Consider the following 21,553-nt stretch of genomic DNA (forward strand, 5'->3'; position numbering starts at 1 on the left):
TTGATATTCCTACCATCTGCATTAACAACCCAATATGTTCAGCTCTTCCTGTTTTTTGCTGATCATTGTACTGTTTTATCTCACCGTCTCACCAATTAGTTGTGTTTTTCACGTCTCGCCTTCAGTGCAGCACAAATGTCTTTGCCTGATATAGACAAGATGATTAAGCCCTCTGATTGGTTGATTTTATATTGGACACAAATTGAGAAAATGAGATCGATCTCTTATCGGAGCCACAGACTACTGTTAATACATTCGGAAAAGTGACGTTGTACTGAAAGAAACACTCAGGTCAATGTTTTTCAAGTGAACGCGCAAAACTTTTGTTGCATTTAGGTGTCTGTTTACGTGACAACGATGTTTGGAGCCACTGAAAAAAAAACCTTCTGAAAACGTTCCATGGAAATGCGGGAAAACTGAACATTTTTCTATAATTCTGCTCTGGCGCATGTGTAACCACACCTAAAGTAAGAAGTTCTTCTGCACATACTCAGTAGAGCCAAACAGAACAAAGGTTCCTCCGTCGTATCGTGACTCCCAGTCCATATTCTCCTCAGACTTGGTACTTTTATTTTGACGGTCACCGTAATAAAATCCAACTTGGTGGTTTGTCCACTAGAATGTGCTGTGTTCTCGCTTGTTGATGTTTATGGCGTATTGTTCTCTGCGTGGTTTCATTACAACGCCAACAGTGCCACCTTGTGACCTGACACGCTAACTACATTGTTTTCAGTGCATCCAGGAAATGGACTTTGTTTTCAAATTCAAAACTTTTCAGAAATAAAAATGTAAATATGATGCGTTTTCACCTGAATTGTGTAAAAACAGGGCCTCAGATTTAGATTTAAACCGCAAGATAACACTTCATTAAATCTCCAGACTTCCTTTCCTTTCCATTTCTAAAGAACTGCCCTCCAAATGTGATTGGTGTTTGCACCAATTCTCTTTTTATTAGTATTTTCCATGGTTCACATGTTCCTCTACATCACATCTTGCCTTTGTCATCCATTCATTTGTACATTACAGTTAAATCTCCCCCAATACATCCAAACCTGTATATATACCACAGAGATGAATGGTTGGTCTTTTCACCATATTATAGTACAATTTATTAATACAATATGAGAACCAAACAAATGAAGTAAACCTGGTAAGGAAATGAAAAAAGGGGCATATAATTTAGCATTCTAGAAAACACAGCCCTACTTGTGTAACATACATGGTCCATCCTTTGCATCTTTTCAAAAACACATTTTGTTCCAGTCTTATGGCAAATGTAGTTCTTTCCACCCTAAAAATGTCATCAAAAAACGTTCATCTACTCGCACACCGTAGTTTTTCTCCAAAAGCCAAGTTCTACCTTGCCTCTTCATTCACATGAATATTTGTGCCACCTTATTGTGAGAAGATTTAAGTGGTTTTCATTGTTAATTGTAACAAAAACACCCTGTACTCTACAGCTCCAATGACGTTTTCACCCAAAAAACTCCCACTTATGCGATAATTAGCATTAGTTCAAGCATTAGTTCAACTAAGACGGGGTCAGAATCAAACCCAGAAAAAGTGTTTGGAACGATAACTTCTCAATAATGTAAAGGAAATGACAGAATTATAATCTAAAAAGAAAAGGCACAAAGCAGTAATCAATCCTGCATCAGGCTGTGGCACATTTCCTTCTGTGTGACATCCTCCAGGACTATGTCTGAAAAACTGAGACTTTTCCCAGCAACACGTAAAGAAGACAGGCTGTCCTTAAAAGACTTGTAAGGACAAGACAGGAGGGGAAAGGAAATGAAAAAAGGTTCAGTTAGATTATTCAAAGGCGTATTAATATTGGAGGACGCAGTTAAAATAGTGAACACGGGGAGGGCAATCAGCACGTCCCCCTGAAAAGTCTCGCAGTCCTTTGCACCGTCGGAGCCCAGAGATGAGGAAAGAGATCAACCAAACTCTCTGCTTCCGGCCGGGAGTGTTAACATTTAAACAGCCACAGACAGGCTGTTAGGATGAAGAACGGGGCGACGCTACGAGGCGGCGCGATTGATTCTCTCAGTTTTATGAATCCCTGATTTACAGACTCGCACATTGAGTCGTCAAACGGCAAGAAAAAACACACATCATCATCGCCCTGCTGTAAATTTGTGCCTTTCACCTTCACTATGTTTTTTTTTTAGTTTTTTATTATATCATGGGCTAATCCAGAAAGCCGTGTAGAGACCAGGCCCAGAACGAGGATCTGACACAGAATCTCGTCTGATTATCAGCGGCACAAGACTTATTAGATCCTCGCTGAGAGCGGCGGCGTCCTCTCGCAAGCGGCTCAACGATTAATTGAGAGGTGTTTCTCATGAGCGAGTCGTCTGAATTCAGTGTTTCAAGAGGTTGCATGTGACAAGCGTCACACTGTCTCAAGCATATCGAATATATACTCTCCAAGCCTTTGTTGTGCAGCCTGATTCCATTAAGTACCCTCTCTCTATACATAGAGATCCTATCTACGGTCCCTGATTTGAACAACTGCTCACCAAATGAAAAACACGATTTAACTTTAGGGAATAAACACTGTTTTTAAATGAATCCCCAACATTTTTTTTCATGCCCCATAGTTTTTGTCTTCCTTTAAAGCAGCCCTTGAAGTGGCATTTTTAGAAACCGTGGTCATGACCCGCCCTACTCTGCCTCTGATTGGCTCCTCAGTCTGTCTGAGCGTTTGTCCAATTTACCGATACTGTTTCTTCTCGGTAGCATGTTGATATTAGCGTTATTAAGAAGGGCATTTAGCCAACACATGGCCGGTTCCCCTTTAGTTTGTAAACTGAAATCGACTGCGTTTCTGTGTGTTCTTCTGGTAAAAAGGCATTTGGAACCTGATAACTTGAAGAACCACGAGGAACCCTAGAATATCATCATTGTGCATCTTATGGCTGCAGGAAAGTCAATCAAGACAGCAAACAGCACAGACATCGTATGTACGTTTGCGTTTGCCAATGCCAAGTTGACAAATCGAACCTTTATTTTAACCCATTGAGATGAAGACCAGGGTGACCTGGCCAAGAGGTCCGCAGCACACATCACATCATTAGATTTAAAACACATAAAACTGATTTGACACACCTAACAGAATGCAATAGTTAAAATGAGATAGTGAAGATTTACATGGACAAAATTTCAAAGCTGCAGATTTTGTAAGGCAAATTAGAAAAAAAGGGTGCAATAAAATTTTGAGGGGAATTCATCAATGGTAAAACCTTTAAAAACATGAAGGCTGATTTATCGATCCTCGCTCTTTGAAGAGTAATGAAGGACGGAAATGGTTTAAGGATCCCAGTCCGGACATTTTAGTTTCCGTTTGAAAGTTGTTCCAGGCAGAGAAACTAAAAGTCTCGATTTCCTCGTTTCGGTCCGAACACGAGGAAGACGCTGGTGAAGAATGTCATTTTGGACGTAATGAATGATGGCTATTGGTTCTCTGGTTGCAAACTTTAAGGCACAATGACACGGTGTGTTCAAGGACTGCAGACTGTTCGATCTCTTCTAAAGAACATCGCCATAGTGGATAAGTGGTAAAAATGTTGCAGACACAAGACATTTACGAGCACTTAGGGAAAAAAACATGATTTGTTACGTAAGAAAAATCCAATCTTGATTTTAAGTTTGCGAACCAAAATTGCAATGCCTTCTTTAAATGAGAGAAAACCTGGTGGAGAGAATCACCATGACGTTCCCTTCTTTTCAAATTGTGAACAAAAAGAATGATGCCTTTTCAACTGAGGCCTTGTCCACACGACTCAAAGCATCTTTTCTTTTTTTTTCTTCTTTTCTACATGCTCCGTGGAACATTTGTGTAAAGAGAGGCTCAATGACCATACCGCCTCTTACGCTCCCGTTCTCTCTCTCTGCCTGCAGATCAGCTACCAGAGCATCGAGTCGTCGGACCCGGGCATCAATGTACCGGGTCCTCGCCGCACCGTGTCCAAGCTGAGGAACGAGACCTACCACATGTTCTCTGGCCTTCATCCTGGAACCACCTACCTGGTGTCGGTCCGAGCGCGCACCGCCAAAGGCTTTGGCCAGACGGCGCTGACTGAGATCACCACCAACATCTCCGGTGAGGCTGAGAGGACGTTTCCTGTTGGAGGAAATGTCATCTATGTTAGAGAATAAGAAAATCAAAGGATGGCCTTGGTTCGGGGACAGACAGTGGGACAATGCGGGAATTAAAAGTCGATTCAAATTTTCTGTGCGTTCGAAATGACTCCTTTAAAAGAAAGAAGAACGCTTATATCTCATGCTCAAATGAAAAATACAAAGAATCCACAACGACAGCAAAGAATGAAGTAATCACGTGTAATGTCTTTCCTTTGAAGGGCTCCGATTAAATTACGCATATGCTTGTAAATAATACAAATCGTCTTCATTTTCCCCGAGCAGCAACAGCTTTTAGATACACGCTGGATTCATTTGATGCTGTGAATTATATCCAAACTACGAATGTTCAGCTTGAAGGGGTTTTGATGGGGGGGGAAATGAAAGGCTTTGTTCACATCACCACAGTGTTTGTTTACCAGTCGGAGGAGACTGTTAAGAAATGGGAAAAGTAAAGTATTTGTGAGCGAGGAGGTTTGGCAATATAGATCCTGAGGTCGGTCTGGAAAATGTGTTTTTGGAGAGCGTGAAGCGCTGGTCTCAGCTGGAGATCCGCAGGTTGCCGCCACTAATTGTGTTTACTCTGATGAAACAACACACGCTATAGTGATGTTTTTGCCCGTGAAGCTCGCAGGAGGTGAATCGAATGTGGGGACGGTTTTGGTTTCATCCTCGAATCCCCCAAAAAACCGAAGGAATAGAAGGGAAGGTCAGGCAGAGTTCAACGCTTCACGTTTTCCTGACGTCTGGAGAGGATCAGCATCGATCTATTAATGCTGAAGACCAACCGGGTTCAAAACACGTCACAACCTGAGTGAATCCTGTTGTTCTGAGCCCTAAAACTACCAGGTTCGATGTCAAACGGTCAGGATTTGACTGAACTTGCACCTTACAAGGAAAAAAAAAACTGGAACTTCTTCCGTCAAGATTCTCTTAGAGTTTAAAACAAACTCAGACACCATCATTGACATTTTGGGAGGAATGATGTCGAGTATCTCTTGACACTCGCAATCTCAGAGTTTCTCAATCTTGAAGTACTTCCTGAAATGATCTCGTAATGTGCTTTCGCTCTGAAGTATTGGGTGTTTTTCCAAAAGTGGTCAGAAAAGGACAAAAAAAGAATCATCTGCCCGAGTGACCAAATTACTGGGCTTGAAGGACGAGAAGCAAGTGAACATTTTAACATATAAGTGGAAGCTACATGGATAAGACAGCGATTAAATGGTTGTAAAGATACACCTTTGGCCTGTTTATTAAAAAAACAGTTGTGAAGAGAACTGTTTTTGCATCAAACAACCTAAATCTTTATTTAAAAAAAGATCCTATTTGTATCATGAGCCCAGAAAAATTTGACTGTTGAATCTTGTATTCGTCACAACCCCAGACTGTAAATAATGCAGCCTGTGTTCTGCCTCCTCCCCCGTTGTACCTGCATGTTCCACCGGGTTTGTGGCCTATGTGGGCTGTCGGCTGTCAAAGCTGCACATTTCAACCCTGGAGAGTCAGGGCGCGTTTCTTTATATAACACTATCCAGGCACGGCGAGGATTCAAGGTGTTCCAAAAAGAACTTGTGAAGACGTTGAAGTAAAACATGGAACGGACATTAAAATTCAAAGGGTAAAAACATTGCAGGTCGACCAGTGACGGGACCAGAGAGCAGAGACATGGAGCTTGACACTCGTCATGAATGTGGTTTTAATTACTTCTGCAGTACAACCCGGCAGCATCATCAGCAAAACACACCATCAAAATCACTCTGCCAGATTCCGAACGGTAGAAAAAAGAAAAGAAAAAGGAAAAAAAAGAGGCAGAAGCACTCATTCATGACACATTTTTCAACAATTCTGCAGGATTCAAATCCAAATAGATCCAGGTGGCCCAGTCATAAGAGGGTTAAAGCCTTTTCCTTTGACACACAGGAAGCCGGCGCTGCTGTAATGCGCTCGTCTCTTTTGGTCTCGTTCACGACTCTGGCAGCGGCATTCAGGACGAGCTGCAGCTGTCTTCTTTTTCTCAGACCTTTGAGGACGCCATTACAATAGTCTACTCTGATCAAATGACAGCAGATGGGACTTTTTTTTTTTTTTCCCCCTCCGTCTTTCTTGGACAGAACTTTTGTCCTGCTGTTTTTATTGAGGCACTAGACGGATTTTGTGTAGCTATTAGAATCAAGTATGAGTCCTGAGCTGCAAGAAAACTGCTGGTTGTTTTGTAGGTTTTTGTGTCGTGGACAAAAGCGATTGTTAGACCTTTTTTTCTATGTTGTACTGTAGATAATATACATAGAAAACACCCATGTGTCCATTTTGTCACAATACATATTGAGCGGAGTAAGGAACTGTGGTTATCTGGTGACAATGTGATGTAAAGGTGTGTGTCATCTGCATAATGTGGTGGGAGATGTTACAGGGTTCCACAATTTGGGATTTAAAAAGTGAGCTTGTGACTAACCTTTTCCTTTTTAGACTGTGGTCAATTGGTTTCAATCCTATTCATAAGGATTTCATTGTCTCAGTTTCTACTCATTAATATCTGAAAATGAAAATCACACATGGAGTTTCTCAAGGATCCATTCTATAACTTTTTCTAAGCCTATTCCTGAAAAGAGATATGAACATGATTGGTTAAATGCAGAAGAATTTGCTCAAAATGGTTAATAAATTTTCCGAAATCTTAATTCCGGGGCCATATGCAGCCCAACTTCGCATTTGGTTCAGACAGGTAAAGAAAAAACATAATGACCTCGAGAAATAACCAACGTTTCTTCACAAAATAAGTGCAAATTACCTTTCTGTTCTAACAAACTCCACCTCACGCTATGGATTATTGAATGCTTATCTGTACGCTATAGTGTAGCTAGCTTGCGCTGTTGCCTCATTGGCCACTTATCTACTGTCAATGCTGCCATCTTCCACACCACAGTTAAGACATTTGTTGCACCGCTGCTCAGATAAATGCGCCATAAAAAGCAACAACACGCTGTTAGTCTTTTCCATAATTCATCCGATATAACCAGCGAACAACCTCTCGTACATTAAAAACCCTCCCTTCTTGTTGCTGCGGTAGATTATGCAGACGTCGGCTGTTTGTGTTGTGTGTTGTTGACAATTATTTTAATGGACGTCAAAACATTTTCAATTCTGGAGCCTCTTTTCTTTTCTTTTCTTTTTTTCCTTCCTTGTTTTGCTTCAGCTTATCAGTTGTACCAGGATGGCCATTTGCTTCACTACATACTCCAGTTAATTCACTCCCCGTAGTAAACAGAGATTGGAGCACTCAACCTCATTGTCCCCAGAGCTTTGCTGGGGTTGTGCCGCTTTGAGATCTGTCCTAATTATATTATAAGAGCCTCTTGTTTTCTCAGTAGTTGGCTGCTGTTTCTAGTCATCATCAGTCAATGGCACGGTGTGGGAGGCCTCAGCGTGGTTATACCACGGGGATGCGGGCTGGTAATGAATATGGTGCAATCTATCTTTTTATGTCGTGGGGCAGGGCGAAAAGCTTAGAAATACTCATCTGTTTAACTTCAACCCTGCCCAAAAAGTGCCTAATCCAGTCTTTTTTTATGGTTTTTGTGTTTTCCTCCGTTCCTGCCCCCTTCCCACCTCCAGCCCCGGTGTTCGACTACGAGGACATCCCGTCTCCGCTGAGCGAGTCGGAGAGCACCATCACCGTGCTGCTGCGCCCGGCCCTGGGCAGAGGCGCTCCTGTCAGGTACAACTAAACACCCGCCTCACGCCCACGCAGCCGATCCGTTCAGCCCTCTTCCACATTGTGATGTTTATATCTTGCAGTTGCACTTTTGTTCTTTAACCCTTTATATCACATTTATTGAAATATCACACCCCAGAGTGTCATCTGAGCATATTCCAGTAGATGGAAGTCAGTGTAAAACACATTTATGTCTGTTTTAACACATGATAAATATGGTGAAAGGCATTAAAAACTATACAGGTTTTTTTGCTCAATTAAATATCTTTCTCACAGGAAATCATGTAAAACATTGGCTACATGCTATTAAGTGTATTTGCCCCACAGTATATGTATAAAGTATATACTGGCATATGTTGAGCTGTCTGGAAGGAAAATGATGCTTTGTTTTGTTTTGTTTTCCTCCTTCTTTCTTTCTTCCAAAACATGTTTTCTTTTGGAAGAAACAAAGAAGGAGAAAGAAAGTCTCAACCTTGCTCCAAACATACATGTTTAACGGGATTGAAAGCCAATATTATATGAAGAGACAAAGTTTTTAAATACTGCAGTCACGTGTCTATTAAAGGGTTAATCTTGTATCATCAGATACAGTTTGAGGGAAAACAACAATCGTTGTTTATCGTTGTCGTTTCAAATAATAAGAAAGTAGAAATTGTACATTTCTTCTCCTATTTTCAAAAAAAAAAAAAAAACCAACTTAAAAATGTAAGGTTTTGCCCCCCAATTAATAAAACATTGAATGAGGCCTGTTTATTACCTGCTACTAAAATAACCAGTTAGCATCTGTTAGCTACAACAACCGCAATGTCAGCTCGCTTGTTGTCACACTAACGAAGCATTTTTTTTAATAAACCTTGAATATTTGTACACATACTTTAATTTAAATAATTGGTAAGCTTGCTAACCTATCTGTTCTTTATTGTTATTGTGACACAAGGTTAGCAGTCGAGCTAGCAACAAAGCTAATATCATCAATGTGCAACTTTTTAACATTATTATCACTATTATCATTCTTGCTATTGAGTGGCTCCTTTCAGCCTGATTTGGTTGTATTTATTTGGATGTATGTTTATGTTAAAATAGGCTATGATGAAAAGTTAGATAATGCAATAAAATTTTATGTACATTTTAGTGATACTGAAAAAAAAAATATATATATATATATATATATGGTGATTTTCACTTACCTTAAAGAACGAATGAAACAGAGTTTCATAACAAAAACATGAAAAACATGGAGCGAATTGGTGTTAAAGACCAAACTCTTATGTCCAAACAAATATGTCTATTCATTGGTGTGCAGCTAAAAGTGTAGATAGGAAGCACTGCTGAGAAGACGCGACATGAGACAACCGGAGGGGTGGCAGACAAACTTTTAGGTTAGCCAAACTAATTTAGAAAAGAAAACAAGGACGCGCTGAACTCATTACACAAACTGTTTGCTGTCAATGGCGGCGTTACAGACGGTCGTTTGGGTTCAACTCTGTCCTGCTATATCTCACTTCCTGTATGGTGAGGGAACATCGCATCTACGGTGCCGTCAGACTCTGGTGAAGAAATGTTGCTTTGATCTCAGCATCACAATTAAACTCGAAGTTTCATCGCCGTCTGGAGGAAATCGATTCAACCAAGCTGCAAACAACATATTGAAATGTCAGCATGGACACTAGATGTGGTTTGTTTTTTGTTTTTTGTTTTTTGTTTTTTTCAATTTGAAGGTACGACAAGTTAAAATGTAATTTTTTGAGACGTTTTATCTTGCAAAATATTGCTTAAGTTTAGAGAAACAAGCCGAAAGCAGTTCTTATGTCAAGCTTTTGTAATTGATGCACTCATGTTCTACATTGCGCTTGTTGAATCACCACAGCCACAAGGGGGCATCTGCTTGTCCTTTCATGGAGTCACTGGTATAATAGCTCCAAATTAGTGGCTCCTAACCTCAAGGGGGCGCCAAACATCACTAAAATTAGAGTTGTCAGAGAGAATCACTTCTTTTTTTTCTTTTCTTTTCTTTGGAAGATTCCAACATGATTTGACTTTACTGTGATGTTTAAGCAAAATAGAGGAAAGGTCAGTCGCCTCTCTTACAGCCTGTTTACGTGTTTGCAAGAAGAAGAAGAAGAAGAAGGTCGTTTATTGCCACTCTGTCTCAATATTGTGACAGCATCTTCAGTGACAGCAGTAAAAAAACACACACAATGGTAGAAAATATAATAAAGAGAGGTACGATATAAAAATTTGAATATTGAAATATGTACAAGTTAAATTAAAATATGTACAAGTGGAAAACGTTTGTTGCGTTTTGAGTGTCTATTCAAATGCCAACGATGCTCAGAGCCACTCAAAACACAACTTTATGTCACAGATGGACAATAACGACTCCCAGCCCCATTTATTTCGACAGTCAACGTAATAACAATCCGTGCTTATGAATGTCCGCGTATCTGTCATATTTGCGAACTGACATAAGGGGGATTTTATGTTACAGCAATGCGAAAACGACGGTGTTTTGACTGTAAACGATGCCTAAAGCCGAGTCATTCTCTCCCAGTGCCTACCAGGTGGTGGTGGTCGAAGAGGACGGGTCCCGCCAGGTGAGGCGCCGCGAGCTGGGCACCGTGGACTGTTTCCCCACGCCGAACTCCCACAATGAGGCCCAGGCTAAAGGGGCGCCGCACTACTACACGGCCGAGCTGGCTCCCAGCAGCCTTCCTGAGGCCACGCCTTTCACCGTCGGTGACAACCACACCTACAACGGCTACTGGAACAGCCCCTTGGACCCCACCAAGAACTACCTCATCTACTTTCAGGCCACCAGCAACTTCAGAGGGGTGAGGACCCTTTTCTTTCCCGTTGAGATTTTTCTTTGTCTTGGTTCTGATAGGGATGCACCGATATGAGTATCGGGACCGATACCGCACGGAGTACTCGTTCTCTTCAAGGATCCTCGATACAACCCGGCATTGATTTTCTAAACAGTAAAATCTTTCCCCATACCTGGAATGACTCTCCAGAAGTGAAAAACGTCTGTCCTCTCTCTCCTTGGCTTGTTCCAGTTTTTTAAAAAGTGTGTTGCTCCAACCAGCCAGTCAGAAATCAACCCCTATATAGTGTCATCGGGGGCTTAGCCAATCCCAATCAAGGTCGGCCCTCCCTTTGACCCTCCCACAATTCGGCAGGTCTGCTCTGGCACATGGCACCGCGAGAGGAAGTACTTCCTCCTCTTCCCAAGATGGGCATGTGTGGGTGGAGCTAGTCCAGCTCACACAGACACAGCAGATTCTGAATGCAGCTTCTATAATCCAATATTCAAATGGAGGAAAATCAAGAAAAAGCAAAAAACTTTGAATATAAAATTTTTGGGACCAACAAGACTCTTTTGAAACTGTAAAAAAACCTGTATAATAGGACCCCTTTAACATTAATGAGAATGACAAATGTAAGACAGTCGGTTATATATCAAGAAGTGAAAGCTAGTTCTTACAACACCTGCAATTTAATCACCAGAGACATCTGGGGCAGCATCGTTCAGTGGCTCGAGGAAGATTTTATGGGCCGTGCTACATGCTAAATGCTACATGTTAAGGAGTTTCTGTGCTAAAACACAAGAGATGCTACATGCTAAACACGATTACGCACTGCCCTGTGTGTACCTAAGTATACTGCCTACTTCAAGGCGGTTGGAGGTGGTTCACGGCAACGCGTAACCTTCGCATATCGTTTGTAGTATAAATTAGTCGTAATTGCATTTAAATAGTACTCTTTATCAGCAAGTCCGTACTCGTCCTCGCTCTCTTCCTCCTCGGTTCATTCCTGGTTTCTGGCGCTTCTGACGCTCCACTCTCGTGTTTTGTGCAACCTTGACAGTCGATTTGGTTTTGTGTGGAACGAGTGGAGAAGGCAGGAGGCGGTGTGCTTGAGGCGCTCCGGAAAAAGCAGTTCTCTGCATAACGAAGGGTTTATTTGTCGCCAAATGAGGTGATGGTTCCCATTTTGGACTTTTAAGTGCTGCATAATATCTCAGCGGGACAAAAAAAAAAGAAAAAGAAGCAAATAACAAGATTCCTTCTCTCTGAAACACCTTAAAAACAAGACGCAAACAAAGTGGCTGGGTGACTTGCAGAGTCTGGTATTTTTTTTTCTTTTTTCCTTTTTTTCCCTGTAATCATCTAGTCGTCAGATCGCCTCATATTCAATCTCTCTTAAAAAAAAAACAACTTTCCACACTGGTTTGTCTTCGGGGGTGGCAAACTATATCAAACACCGTCTTCGCCTTGCAGGCTTGAAAAGATTGGACGAGAAGCTCCTTCAGCATTCGGGGAAGCGACTGAAACATGAATAAGGAACGCGTTGGCCGGCTCGCACAGACGCAGAGGAAGCTAATGCTGTTTAAATCATTAAGGCCCATATGGAGCTTATGTGTTCCCGCCCGCCTGGCTGGCTGGGGCTGCTTCTCATCTAGATTTCTAACTCTCGGTGATGCAGCCAGTTTTCCTTCGCGCGGCGCCGTTTGGACGAGCTCAAGAGCGGGGAAAAGACCACAGCCAATGTGTTTCAGGTCAGAAACGACACGATGAAGGCTCAGCTGAAATCCGCCCTCTTCATTTTGGTCTGAAAACGGCGGCGAGAGTTAAAGCGTCCATTTTCGACAGCTCTCCCTTAAAGGGTGTCATATTATCCAGCTTTTCAATGCTTCCACATGGTCTCGTTGGTCCAAAAACCTTGTATTCAGAGTAGGGCTGGGCAAAAAATCAATTTAATCTCTTACTCGAATTTGTGGCTAAATAAGATTTTTTTTCTCTCCACAGTTCTTTGGCATTTGGCATCTCCTATTTCTTGTGGGTTTCCAAATTTGCTATTGCACTCTTGCTCAAACCTGGGTAAAAGCTTGGATTTGTTGAATAACAGCGTCTCATTTACTTTTGATTTTGGGATTGTTTATATGCATTTTATCTCTGAGGACAATCGGAGCAATAAATTTGCACTTTTAACAGTATATCTGATCTCTGCAGCCATTTTTAAGTGCATTGAGAGGACAGACTTTCTTCACTTCTGGGGCATCATTCCAGTTATTGGGACACACATTACTGTTGAAAAACTATTAGAAAGTCAATTTTGCATAATATGACCCCTTTAAGAACCGACGAAGACTTCCTCTCCAGGAGCTCTTGTGGACAGACGTCTGGCAGCACAACAAACTGAATTATTAGTTTTATTCATGTTGAGTCTCCTCTCTGTGTTTTGTTGTTGCCCTGCGAACCTTTTCATCTCTACTTTCTGAACTGCAGTGTTTTTTCAGCGGCGATGCGGCTGCTTGGGGAGAGCGGGACGGGAACAAAAACCTAATTATTTTGACAATTACTCTGGATAAATTAGATGTACAAGGCTTACTGTGGACCATGGAGCTGCCATTGACTCAGAACCGTAATTGCTTTGGCAGATATGCTTTCAGCGGGGCTTGAAAGATGCCTGATTGGTGTTGCCAGTTTCTCGTGAAAAAACCCCACAAACAAACACGAGTCATTTCTCTCTGTGTGATGACAGCCGAAGCTTTGGAAGAGTCGAAATTACAGCTAAAATATCTATTACAACTAAACATGACAAGAGAAGCATGCTGATTTTACTCTGTCAGCCCTCCAGTGCTTGTTTTATTACACTTCAGCTGGGATTACTTATCACTTATCTCAGTTTTTTTTGGTATTTTTTTTATTTCCTCCCACATACTGGATAAACTTGCACTCTGAATTGGTTATTGATGATCTTTGCTCCGGCTCCAGCTTTCAGCTTAGGGAAACTACCCACATTTGCCAAGTTAGCAGATTTCTGAATGAATTTTTCATCCGCCTTCATCCCAACTTTGCTGGATTGATCCCTGCTTTTTGCTGATTTAACAGTGAAAGCAGCTCGCATTGCTTGCCATCGCCTCCTATAAGTCACTGATGGGGGAAGGGAAAAAAAGCCAGTCTGTGATTTCCAATGATCCGTGAGGGTTTTTTTTCTCGCTGTTCAACGGAACCAACAAACTGCTGATCGACGTCATGCTGATCAAGCCGGTTTCACCAGTGGGATTCCAGCTGTTCAAGCAGCTCTAGTCCAGATTTTCATGTTCGCTGTCAATTGAGTCATTACGCAGTCGAAGAGGTGTGATTCATTGGAAAAGCCCTGAGCGAAATTAACAGGGTATTTGTGTCACTTAAGCCCCACAAAGCCATTTTAAGCGAATTTAGTTTTTACAAATTCCGCATTGTACGACCTGTCGTCACGCGTCATTAATGTACGCAAAAGACCACAAGCAATGTGTTTTACATGAATGGCAGTGACAAACGTAAGGCAGAGTGTAAACTCTTAAAAAATCCGACCTTTATCTGAAAGATGAAGTTTCTAGAAAGCTCGTTGCACTCGCAGGCTCGGCTGGTCAGGTGTCCGTTCAGCGATCTGGAAACCTTCCTGGTTCAGTATCTGAGTGCCAGCAGGAGTTGGAGTATTTCTGGTTCAGCTGCGTTTGTTTTTCCTGAAATGTTGGACATTTGGTCCAATCCTCTTGTTCAGTTTCCCCCTACTGAAAAAAAATAAATAAATAACTCGGAATTTCTGGAGCATCACAAACTCGCCTCAACCGAGAGTTTTTGGCAGCTGCCTTCGAACAACTCAATTGTCTTTGCTCAGTTCACGGTGGAGGTCTTTCTGGTTAAACCTCCATACGAGCGTCCGAACAGGTGGGATCTTGACTGTTGGTTCGACAGGATGAAACGACTGTGTTTAAATCACGGCGTTCGCATTGAACCTTGATTGAATCCGGGTTTAAAAGTCAATCCTCATTGGTGCAACCAACGCCTGGGGCTTTCGGATGGCCATGAGCCGAGATTTGCGAACTCCACTTAATCCACTAGTCAGAACCTGCTGTGTTCAGCAATTTCTGACTGCAAATCTGAAGAAGACTTTCTGGTTCCCATTTCCTCTCCATCTATATTGACTCCCAGACACTGAAGGCTAAATGGACTCTGAAGGGGATTAGAAAGGATTCAGATTTGATGAACAGATCCATTTCTGCAATGAAATACAAAATGATATGGAAGCTATCCCAAGGAGAAGGATGGTATATTCCCCTAGTAAGATTGGAGACTCGGGTGCTTGAAATCCCAAACTTGATAATCCCTGCTCTGTCTGAAAAAAGTTCAGAAATCCCACCTTGCCAGAGGACAAGGAGGCACATGACATACTACTTGCCGCCGCTTTAATAACCCCTGAGGTGGGAGTAAATATGACTGATCTGTCACTGTAAGAGATGAGAGGAGATGAGAATCCACTTGAAGCAGATTTCCAATTAAAAAAAGGTAATTTGGCGAGCGTTTTAGGTGAAAGGTTTTCAACTCCAATCTCGGGGACCAGATTAGCATAATTGCCCATAAAGTCTGATTTAACTTCCTTAAATCTTAATTTAGTAACGTGCCTCTCTGTCTCCAGGACAGAGGTGGCTGTTTTGGGAGGCAGGGCGATCCAATCAGTGATCGGGGAGAGGGTGGGGTGCAGGTGGGGGTGGGGTGTCTGACATGGTGAAGGGGACGCCAGGTCACTCGTATCAGTAGGAGATGTCCTCCGCCAGGAAATTTCAATTATTTCCTCCCCGCTCACAAAAGGTCTGGCGAAGGTCCCGCCGCCCACGTCGCCAGCTTTAGACAAAGGTTGTGAGTTTTAAGAGTCATAATGAAGTTCCACTGTGTTTTCAGTGTGTCCTCACATGAAACCTCGTCAAATAACAAAGACCTTTTTTTTTTTCTTCCCCCCACAGGAGACCAGAATCAACTGCATTCGAATCGCTCGCAAAGGTAAACTGCTTCTTTATTCTCCTTCTCATGAAGGGAAGTGCCTGTGATTTTCAAAGTGTCACAGTCACATGGACTTTCTATAAATCCAACGTATCTCGCATGAAGGCTTGATCTCCTGGCCGGGTTTTGGGTCATACACAACAAGTTGACTTCCTGCTGAGATGAATATCTAATGAAAAACATTTCTCAGAAATCTTCCAAGAATTTCTCTCGAGCGATCTGATCAGGATTTGTGGTCCAACATCACCTCCTCCATGTCTCTTAACCATTGTGGAAATTATGCAGATATTAGTAACCTGCTCATATCTAGTGCAGGTGAAATAGGAGTTCGTCATCCGCAAACAGCTGCACCACCAAGTACAAGTCCACTGAACAGATGCTGTTTTCCAGAAACTACAGTAATATTTTATGATGTACTTTTCTCACGATGCTGCAAAGTGGTTATATATGATGATGATATTTATTAGAATATATGAACCAATCCTTAGAAGCATCAGTATTAACCTTTAGCTACTTGCCGATACCAAAAACTGATGCAAGTACCTATTAAATGCCATTAAGCCTAATTCAAACGCAGAGGTGGAATAATTACTGAAATTTTCTACTCAAATAGAAGTACAATTACCTTGATAATATTTTACTCAAGTAAAAGTAAAAAGTTGCTCATATAAAATGTCCTCAGAGTAAAGGTTACTTAGTGACTTTCTTAGACAGAATGGTCTCTCCCGGGAGCGCAGGAAAGCCAATGGGATGCCATTAGGGTATGTCAAAATAAAAGCCTCTGTCATGAACTGCTGGCATAAAAGGAAGTGCTCATTCTCAGGCGAAGGTCTTTCTTGTGGCTTCACACGTCAGTGGGTCTGGAACACAATTCCCTAAATCTAATGATTATTGATTTGATCGGTACTCAGTAACGGCTACTATTCAGACTGTAGCGTAGTACACTACTTTTATAAAAACATACTCAAGTAAAAATAAAAGTATTGAAATTCAAAATGTCTTAAAACTGAGCTTTTTTTCTGTTCTTTATTTCAATGTATTTTGTTGCCAATATCAGTTTTAGTTTTGTAAGTACACTCGTCTGTTCTATTATACTATTTGAGAGAAGTCAGAACTCAGGGAATGTCTATGGTATTAAATAATATGTGATTCTTATGTTGGATTTATCTTGTTGTATGTAGAAGGTAATATAATTTCTATTAAGTTGATTATAAATTTAAACAGGTGTGATTTTAGGTTACATCTTCATATGCTTTGTTTATATTGAATAAATAAAATGTTTAAAAAAATACAGGTACACAACATGACCACTAAATTACAGTAACACGAGTAAATGTAACTCTTTACTTTCCACCTGTGTAGCACATCAGTATCAATACATCCCTAATACGAAGCCTTCATTACTTTGTTAATTCACTTCTGTGATTTGATTAAATTATCTAAATATGTTGTTGTTTTTTCTCCAGCAAATGTTTTACTCATCAGCTCCTTTGTAATGAACGTGGCAGAGAATTGAAATGTCACAATGGGACCTGAGGCGTCAGGAATCTGTTCAGCAAGTCTCCGGATGAGACTTCAGTGACTCTGAACAGTTGCATTTGTGATATTTATGTCACTTTTTTTTATTTTTTTTTATTTGAAGTAGTACTTTGTGGATGTACCCACATGCTGTGCGACTGGAAGATTCTAACCGATCATAAGTGTTGTGCAGAGCAGCCGCCAGCTCATGGTGGCCGCATGTCGGACTCTATTAGAGCTTTTCCACTCGTTCCTCCTCAGCCCGACTCGACTTGACTCTACTGGCTATTGACTCTTTTCCACTACGTGTTAGTACCTGCTACCATGTACTTTCCTAGTACCTGCTGGACCGAGACTCCCAGTGAGCATTGGCGAGTAGAAAATCGGCAGACGGCAGGCCGCTGAAGCTCGACGAAGCGACTCGCTACGAGTATCGGGAAGTCTCCGAGTCACGGATACTGTTGGTGTTTCGGATTAACCGGTTTCCTTGTTAGTTGTAGACGGGCATCCTCCAGCGTCCCCTTTTCACAGCAGATGTTAAAACCCCGACCAAAATCAGTAGCTGTCCTGGAGAACGCCGTTTAATCACATTTCCATTAAAGTTTAAAGTATCGTCGCTTTTGTTTGTCTTATTTTAACATCAGCTGCTGCTAACGGCTGGTGGCAGAAGTCACCAGTTAACATGGGCACCAGTGAAACCGAAACACCAGACAGTAACGCAAGTAACAATCCACATTTTGTAATATAATTAATAAACATCTAAAAATATATACTGTTTAATTTAGTATTTGAGCTGATTTCAAATGCACGTTAGCTCCGCATCATATCGGGGGTGATTACTTATTATTATTACACGATGGGGAAAAGCTCTGTTGGCTCTGCCCACGCCGCGGTGGTACTATATTGTAATGGAAAACGACCGAGGCTGAGGCCAGGCAAAGCGAAGCGTGTAAGTAGGAGCTCCTGGAAAAGCGTCATATCTCTAGTTACGTCATACCCTCGTGGTTCAGCAATCAAGCAGAATCAAAGATCATCATTACCTTGTGTTACCAGCGAATGACGGTCATTAGGAGCCAGAAAACGGAAGCTGCTTGCCTTCGCAGCGACTCAGACGCCACCTGTTGTCGTCTTCTCACAAATCGGGCGGTATCCAGCCATGTGGTCGCTGCAGTGTGTCAGACACTTCCACAGTCATCCCAGATCAGGCTGCCGCTTTAGCAGATTTGACATGGACTTAGTGGTGCTTTGGGTCACCGAACGGCAGGAAGTGCTCCCCCGTGAGGCTTCCTCCTCTCAACAGAGGAAAGGTGAGCGCGGACATAGATCTCAGCTCTCGCCCGGCTCCTCTAGAATCACAGACGTTGACATTTTGGCAACCCTGCCTCAATCTCTTGGGCTACAGTGGCTTTGAATTCGACAGTGCAGCTGTGTTTTCCCCTTTTCTTTTCTCTTCTCCCTGAGAGAGGAAGCAACCACGAGTGTTTGCTCGAGAGACAGACACTGATAGAAGGCTCTAAGTTCAAACAAGAGTGGGGGGAGCGACACAGAGGGTGAAATGGAGTTTTTCCAATCCTTCCTCCCTGCTGAATAATGCCTGGAGTTTTGTAGCGCTCTAGAGAAAGGTGGCAGTTAAATTGGATTCCACATCCCCACAAAACTCTTCCGTGTGGCGATGACATCAAAAGAACGCTGCCTTCCTATTGTGTGGAGGAGGCGGTTTTTTTGCCGGAGTCGTGCCTCTTTGACTTCGACAGGCCCAAAAGGTTGGTGGCGGTGTTCTTGATCCCCCCCGCCCCCCCAACACAGAGGTCCCCCGATAAGTCCTGTTTTTTGTTCCGGTTCGCCAGGCTTCCCACGCGCCGACGCCGCCAGTCGTGCTCACCTGGAGCGCCTGGCCGAGCCGCCTCGGCGGTGGGCGGAGGTGTATTTCCTTTTTTTCGACTTCATATCTTTGTCTTTAGACGCAATAGGGCCAACCGGTAGCTGACACCGGGGGAACAATGAGCGCGTGTTCATTACGAATCAAATCGTTTTGAGAGGCTCCTCTGAATGCGCGTCGGCTCAGCCGGTGGAAAAGCGTCAAATTCACATTTAGCTTCTCTGCGCCGTTTGAAATTTCCGCCTGAAATTTGCTTGACAGCTGAATGGGATCGCATCATACCTTAAATTCTCTGATCGTGTATTTATACTTTTATTTACCCGCAATGTAAAAAGAATCAGGGCTTTATTTGAAAAGCAGCTTATGTGAGAAAAAAGCGGCTTATTTGAGAAAAACCATGGAAGCACCTTCTCCGACCTCGGTGAATGTCTCTCTTGGCTTGCTGATCGGACTGGGAACTGAAGCCACGATTGTGAGTTTCGGCAAAGAGACTGACAGGTTTTGATGCATAGCTCTATTTAGTATGTTCAACGAAGGACATTTCTGCTCCTGTTTGATGGGTTCTTACCATGTGAGAACACCTATATGAGGAAAATACACATTTAAGTGCGGTTAGCTGTTAGTTTTTCCAATTCTTTATATTTACCATCTCCCATGTGGATCCACTTTTCTGGAAATGTGGCATTTTATCTATTGACAGCTTGACATCAGACACTATACAAGTTGGGCGCTAATTTCGAGATGCAGACCAAACTTTTCAAGTGTTATGAAAAACTTTCTTTGTGTTTTTGGTGTCCGTTGACATGATTACAGCAAGGATGAGAACCTGTCACATTTAAACTGGTACAGTAGCGATACCCGATACCCTGGAATCGGTAACGGTACTCAACGGTACCAATTCTTGTCACTTTTGTGTGTTTAGGTAGTAATAAATGATCATTTGTTTATTAATAAAAATCTCCAAAATTTTCAATTGAACATATTTATTTCTCAATATATAAACTTGAACAAATATATCAAAACAACATCCAACTGCTTGTATTGTAACATTGCAGTTGTTTCACAAAATTTCTTCAACATGAAAACCCTGAACTTTGCTGTATTGTTTCTTAATAACACACAAAATAAAACCTGAGCTCCACTTCCTGTCCCTGCTGGAACACTTGATGGTAGATCTGTGGTGGTAGATCTGTGGTGGTAGATCTGTGATGGCAGGGCTGTAATGGCAGAGCTGTGATGGCAGGTCAGTGATGGGAGATCAGTGATAGTAGCGTGTGATGGTAGAGCTGTGATGGTAGACCTGTGACGGTAGATCAAAACAGCAGCTGTAGAAACAAACAACCAAACAACAAACGTTGCATTTTCACTTGTTTCACGTAAACAGGGACTAAGACAAGATACTATGGGAGATTTATAATTAAAGTCTACTCAAACTTCATCTGGAAATATCATTGCTTTTATTGAGGTCAGCTCGTTGTGGGAGATAAAAAAGCACCTACAACAGAATCCCATTAAGGCAGCACCTGCTTGTGCACGTATAAATCTATTACCTTCATCAGGTCCATAGAAACACGTTGAATGTCGCACAGCGACACTCTTCAATCCTGAGCTCAAGCTGTCACTTTCGGTTCTGCTTTACTCAATCCATTATCCTGGCCGAATGGGAGGCGACAATCTGATGTCAGCCACCAAAAGCAGGTAGACTCCTGCCTGGGAAATCGATGCACGTTTTCCTGCTAAAACATTAAAAGCTTGAAGGAAGAGGTACGCCACGGGAGACGCTAATGAGAACGACGGCAGCCATGATTGGCGTTGGACTCGTGGAACACGACGCTCTGTTGTAGCAGGTCATTTTTAATCCATCTGTAATTAGAACTGGTGTGTGTGTGTGTGTGTGTGTGTGTGTGTGTGTGTGTGTGTGTGTGTGTGTGTGTGTGTGTGTGTGTGTGTGTGTGTGTGTGTGTGTGTGTGTGTGTGTGCGTGTGTGTATGTGCGTGTGTTCCTGTTAACCATCAGAACACCAGCCGCCGCTTCAATATTCCTGTTTATGTCTCCTGTGTGGCAATGCTAATTTGATGTACCTCACACAATAGACTCCGTTGCAATGTAAAGAAGCGATGAATGATGGAGCGCTCTCATTTGTTGCCAACAACCAAATGAAGAATTGACATAATAGGAGCAAGTTGAATTAATTAGCGACTCGGAGACGCGGAGAAGCTCGGAGAAACAGATTGTTGAGGTGGCGTGACATTGACTCATGCGGTGCTGAAGGAATTAGTGGAAATACCGAAATCACACATGAAGCGTTTCAGCTTCATTCATTGGCTGACAAACAAAATGAAGGATGGTAACGATTTAGTTTTGTTGAAAAGGCATGGCCGCCAGAAAAACGGCAAGAAAAGCACCTATTTATTAGTAAATGTAAATACACTTCCCGTTACAAGGACAGCTTCTGTGGCAGACTGACGACAG

General features: G+C 42.2%; 1 protein-coding gene across 2 annotated transcripts in view; it reads left to right on the plus strand.

The window, feature by feature from the left end:
- ptprua (protein tyrosine phosphatase receptor type Ua) overlaps positions 1–21,553 on the plus strand; it is a 270,473-nt gene that overhangs the window by 192,674 nt on the left and 56,246 nt on the right. For both annotated transcript variants that reach the window (XM_080485679.1, XM_080485680.1), the window contains exons 10-13: positions 3,907–4,108; positions 7,759–7,861; positions 10,410–10,689; positions 15,648–15,684. In XM_080485679.1, the coding sequence (XP_080341805.1) occupies positions 3,907–4,108; positions 7,759–7,861; positions 10,410–10,689; positions 15,648–15,684 (622 nt within the window). The remainder of the gene's footprint in view (positions 1–3,906; positions 4,109–7,758; positions 7,862–10,409; positions 10,690–15,647; positions 15,685–21,553) is intronic.

Source organism: Lipophrys pholis (assembly GCF_963383615.2).
Source record: "Lipophrys pholis genome assembly, chromosome: 17".
Taxonomy (NCBI): domain Eukaryota; kingdom Metazoa; phylum Chordata; class Actinopteri; order Blenniiformes; family Blenniidae; genus Lipophrys; species Lipophrys pholis.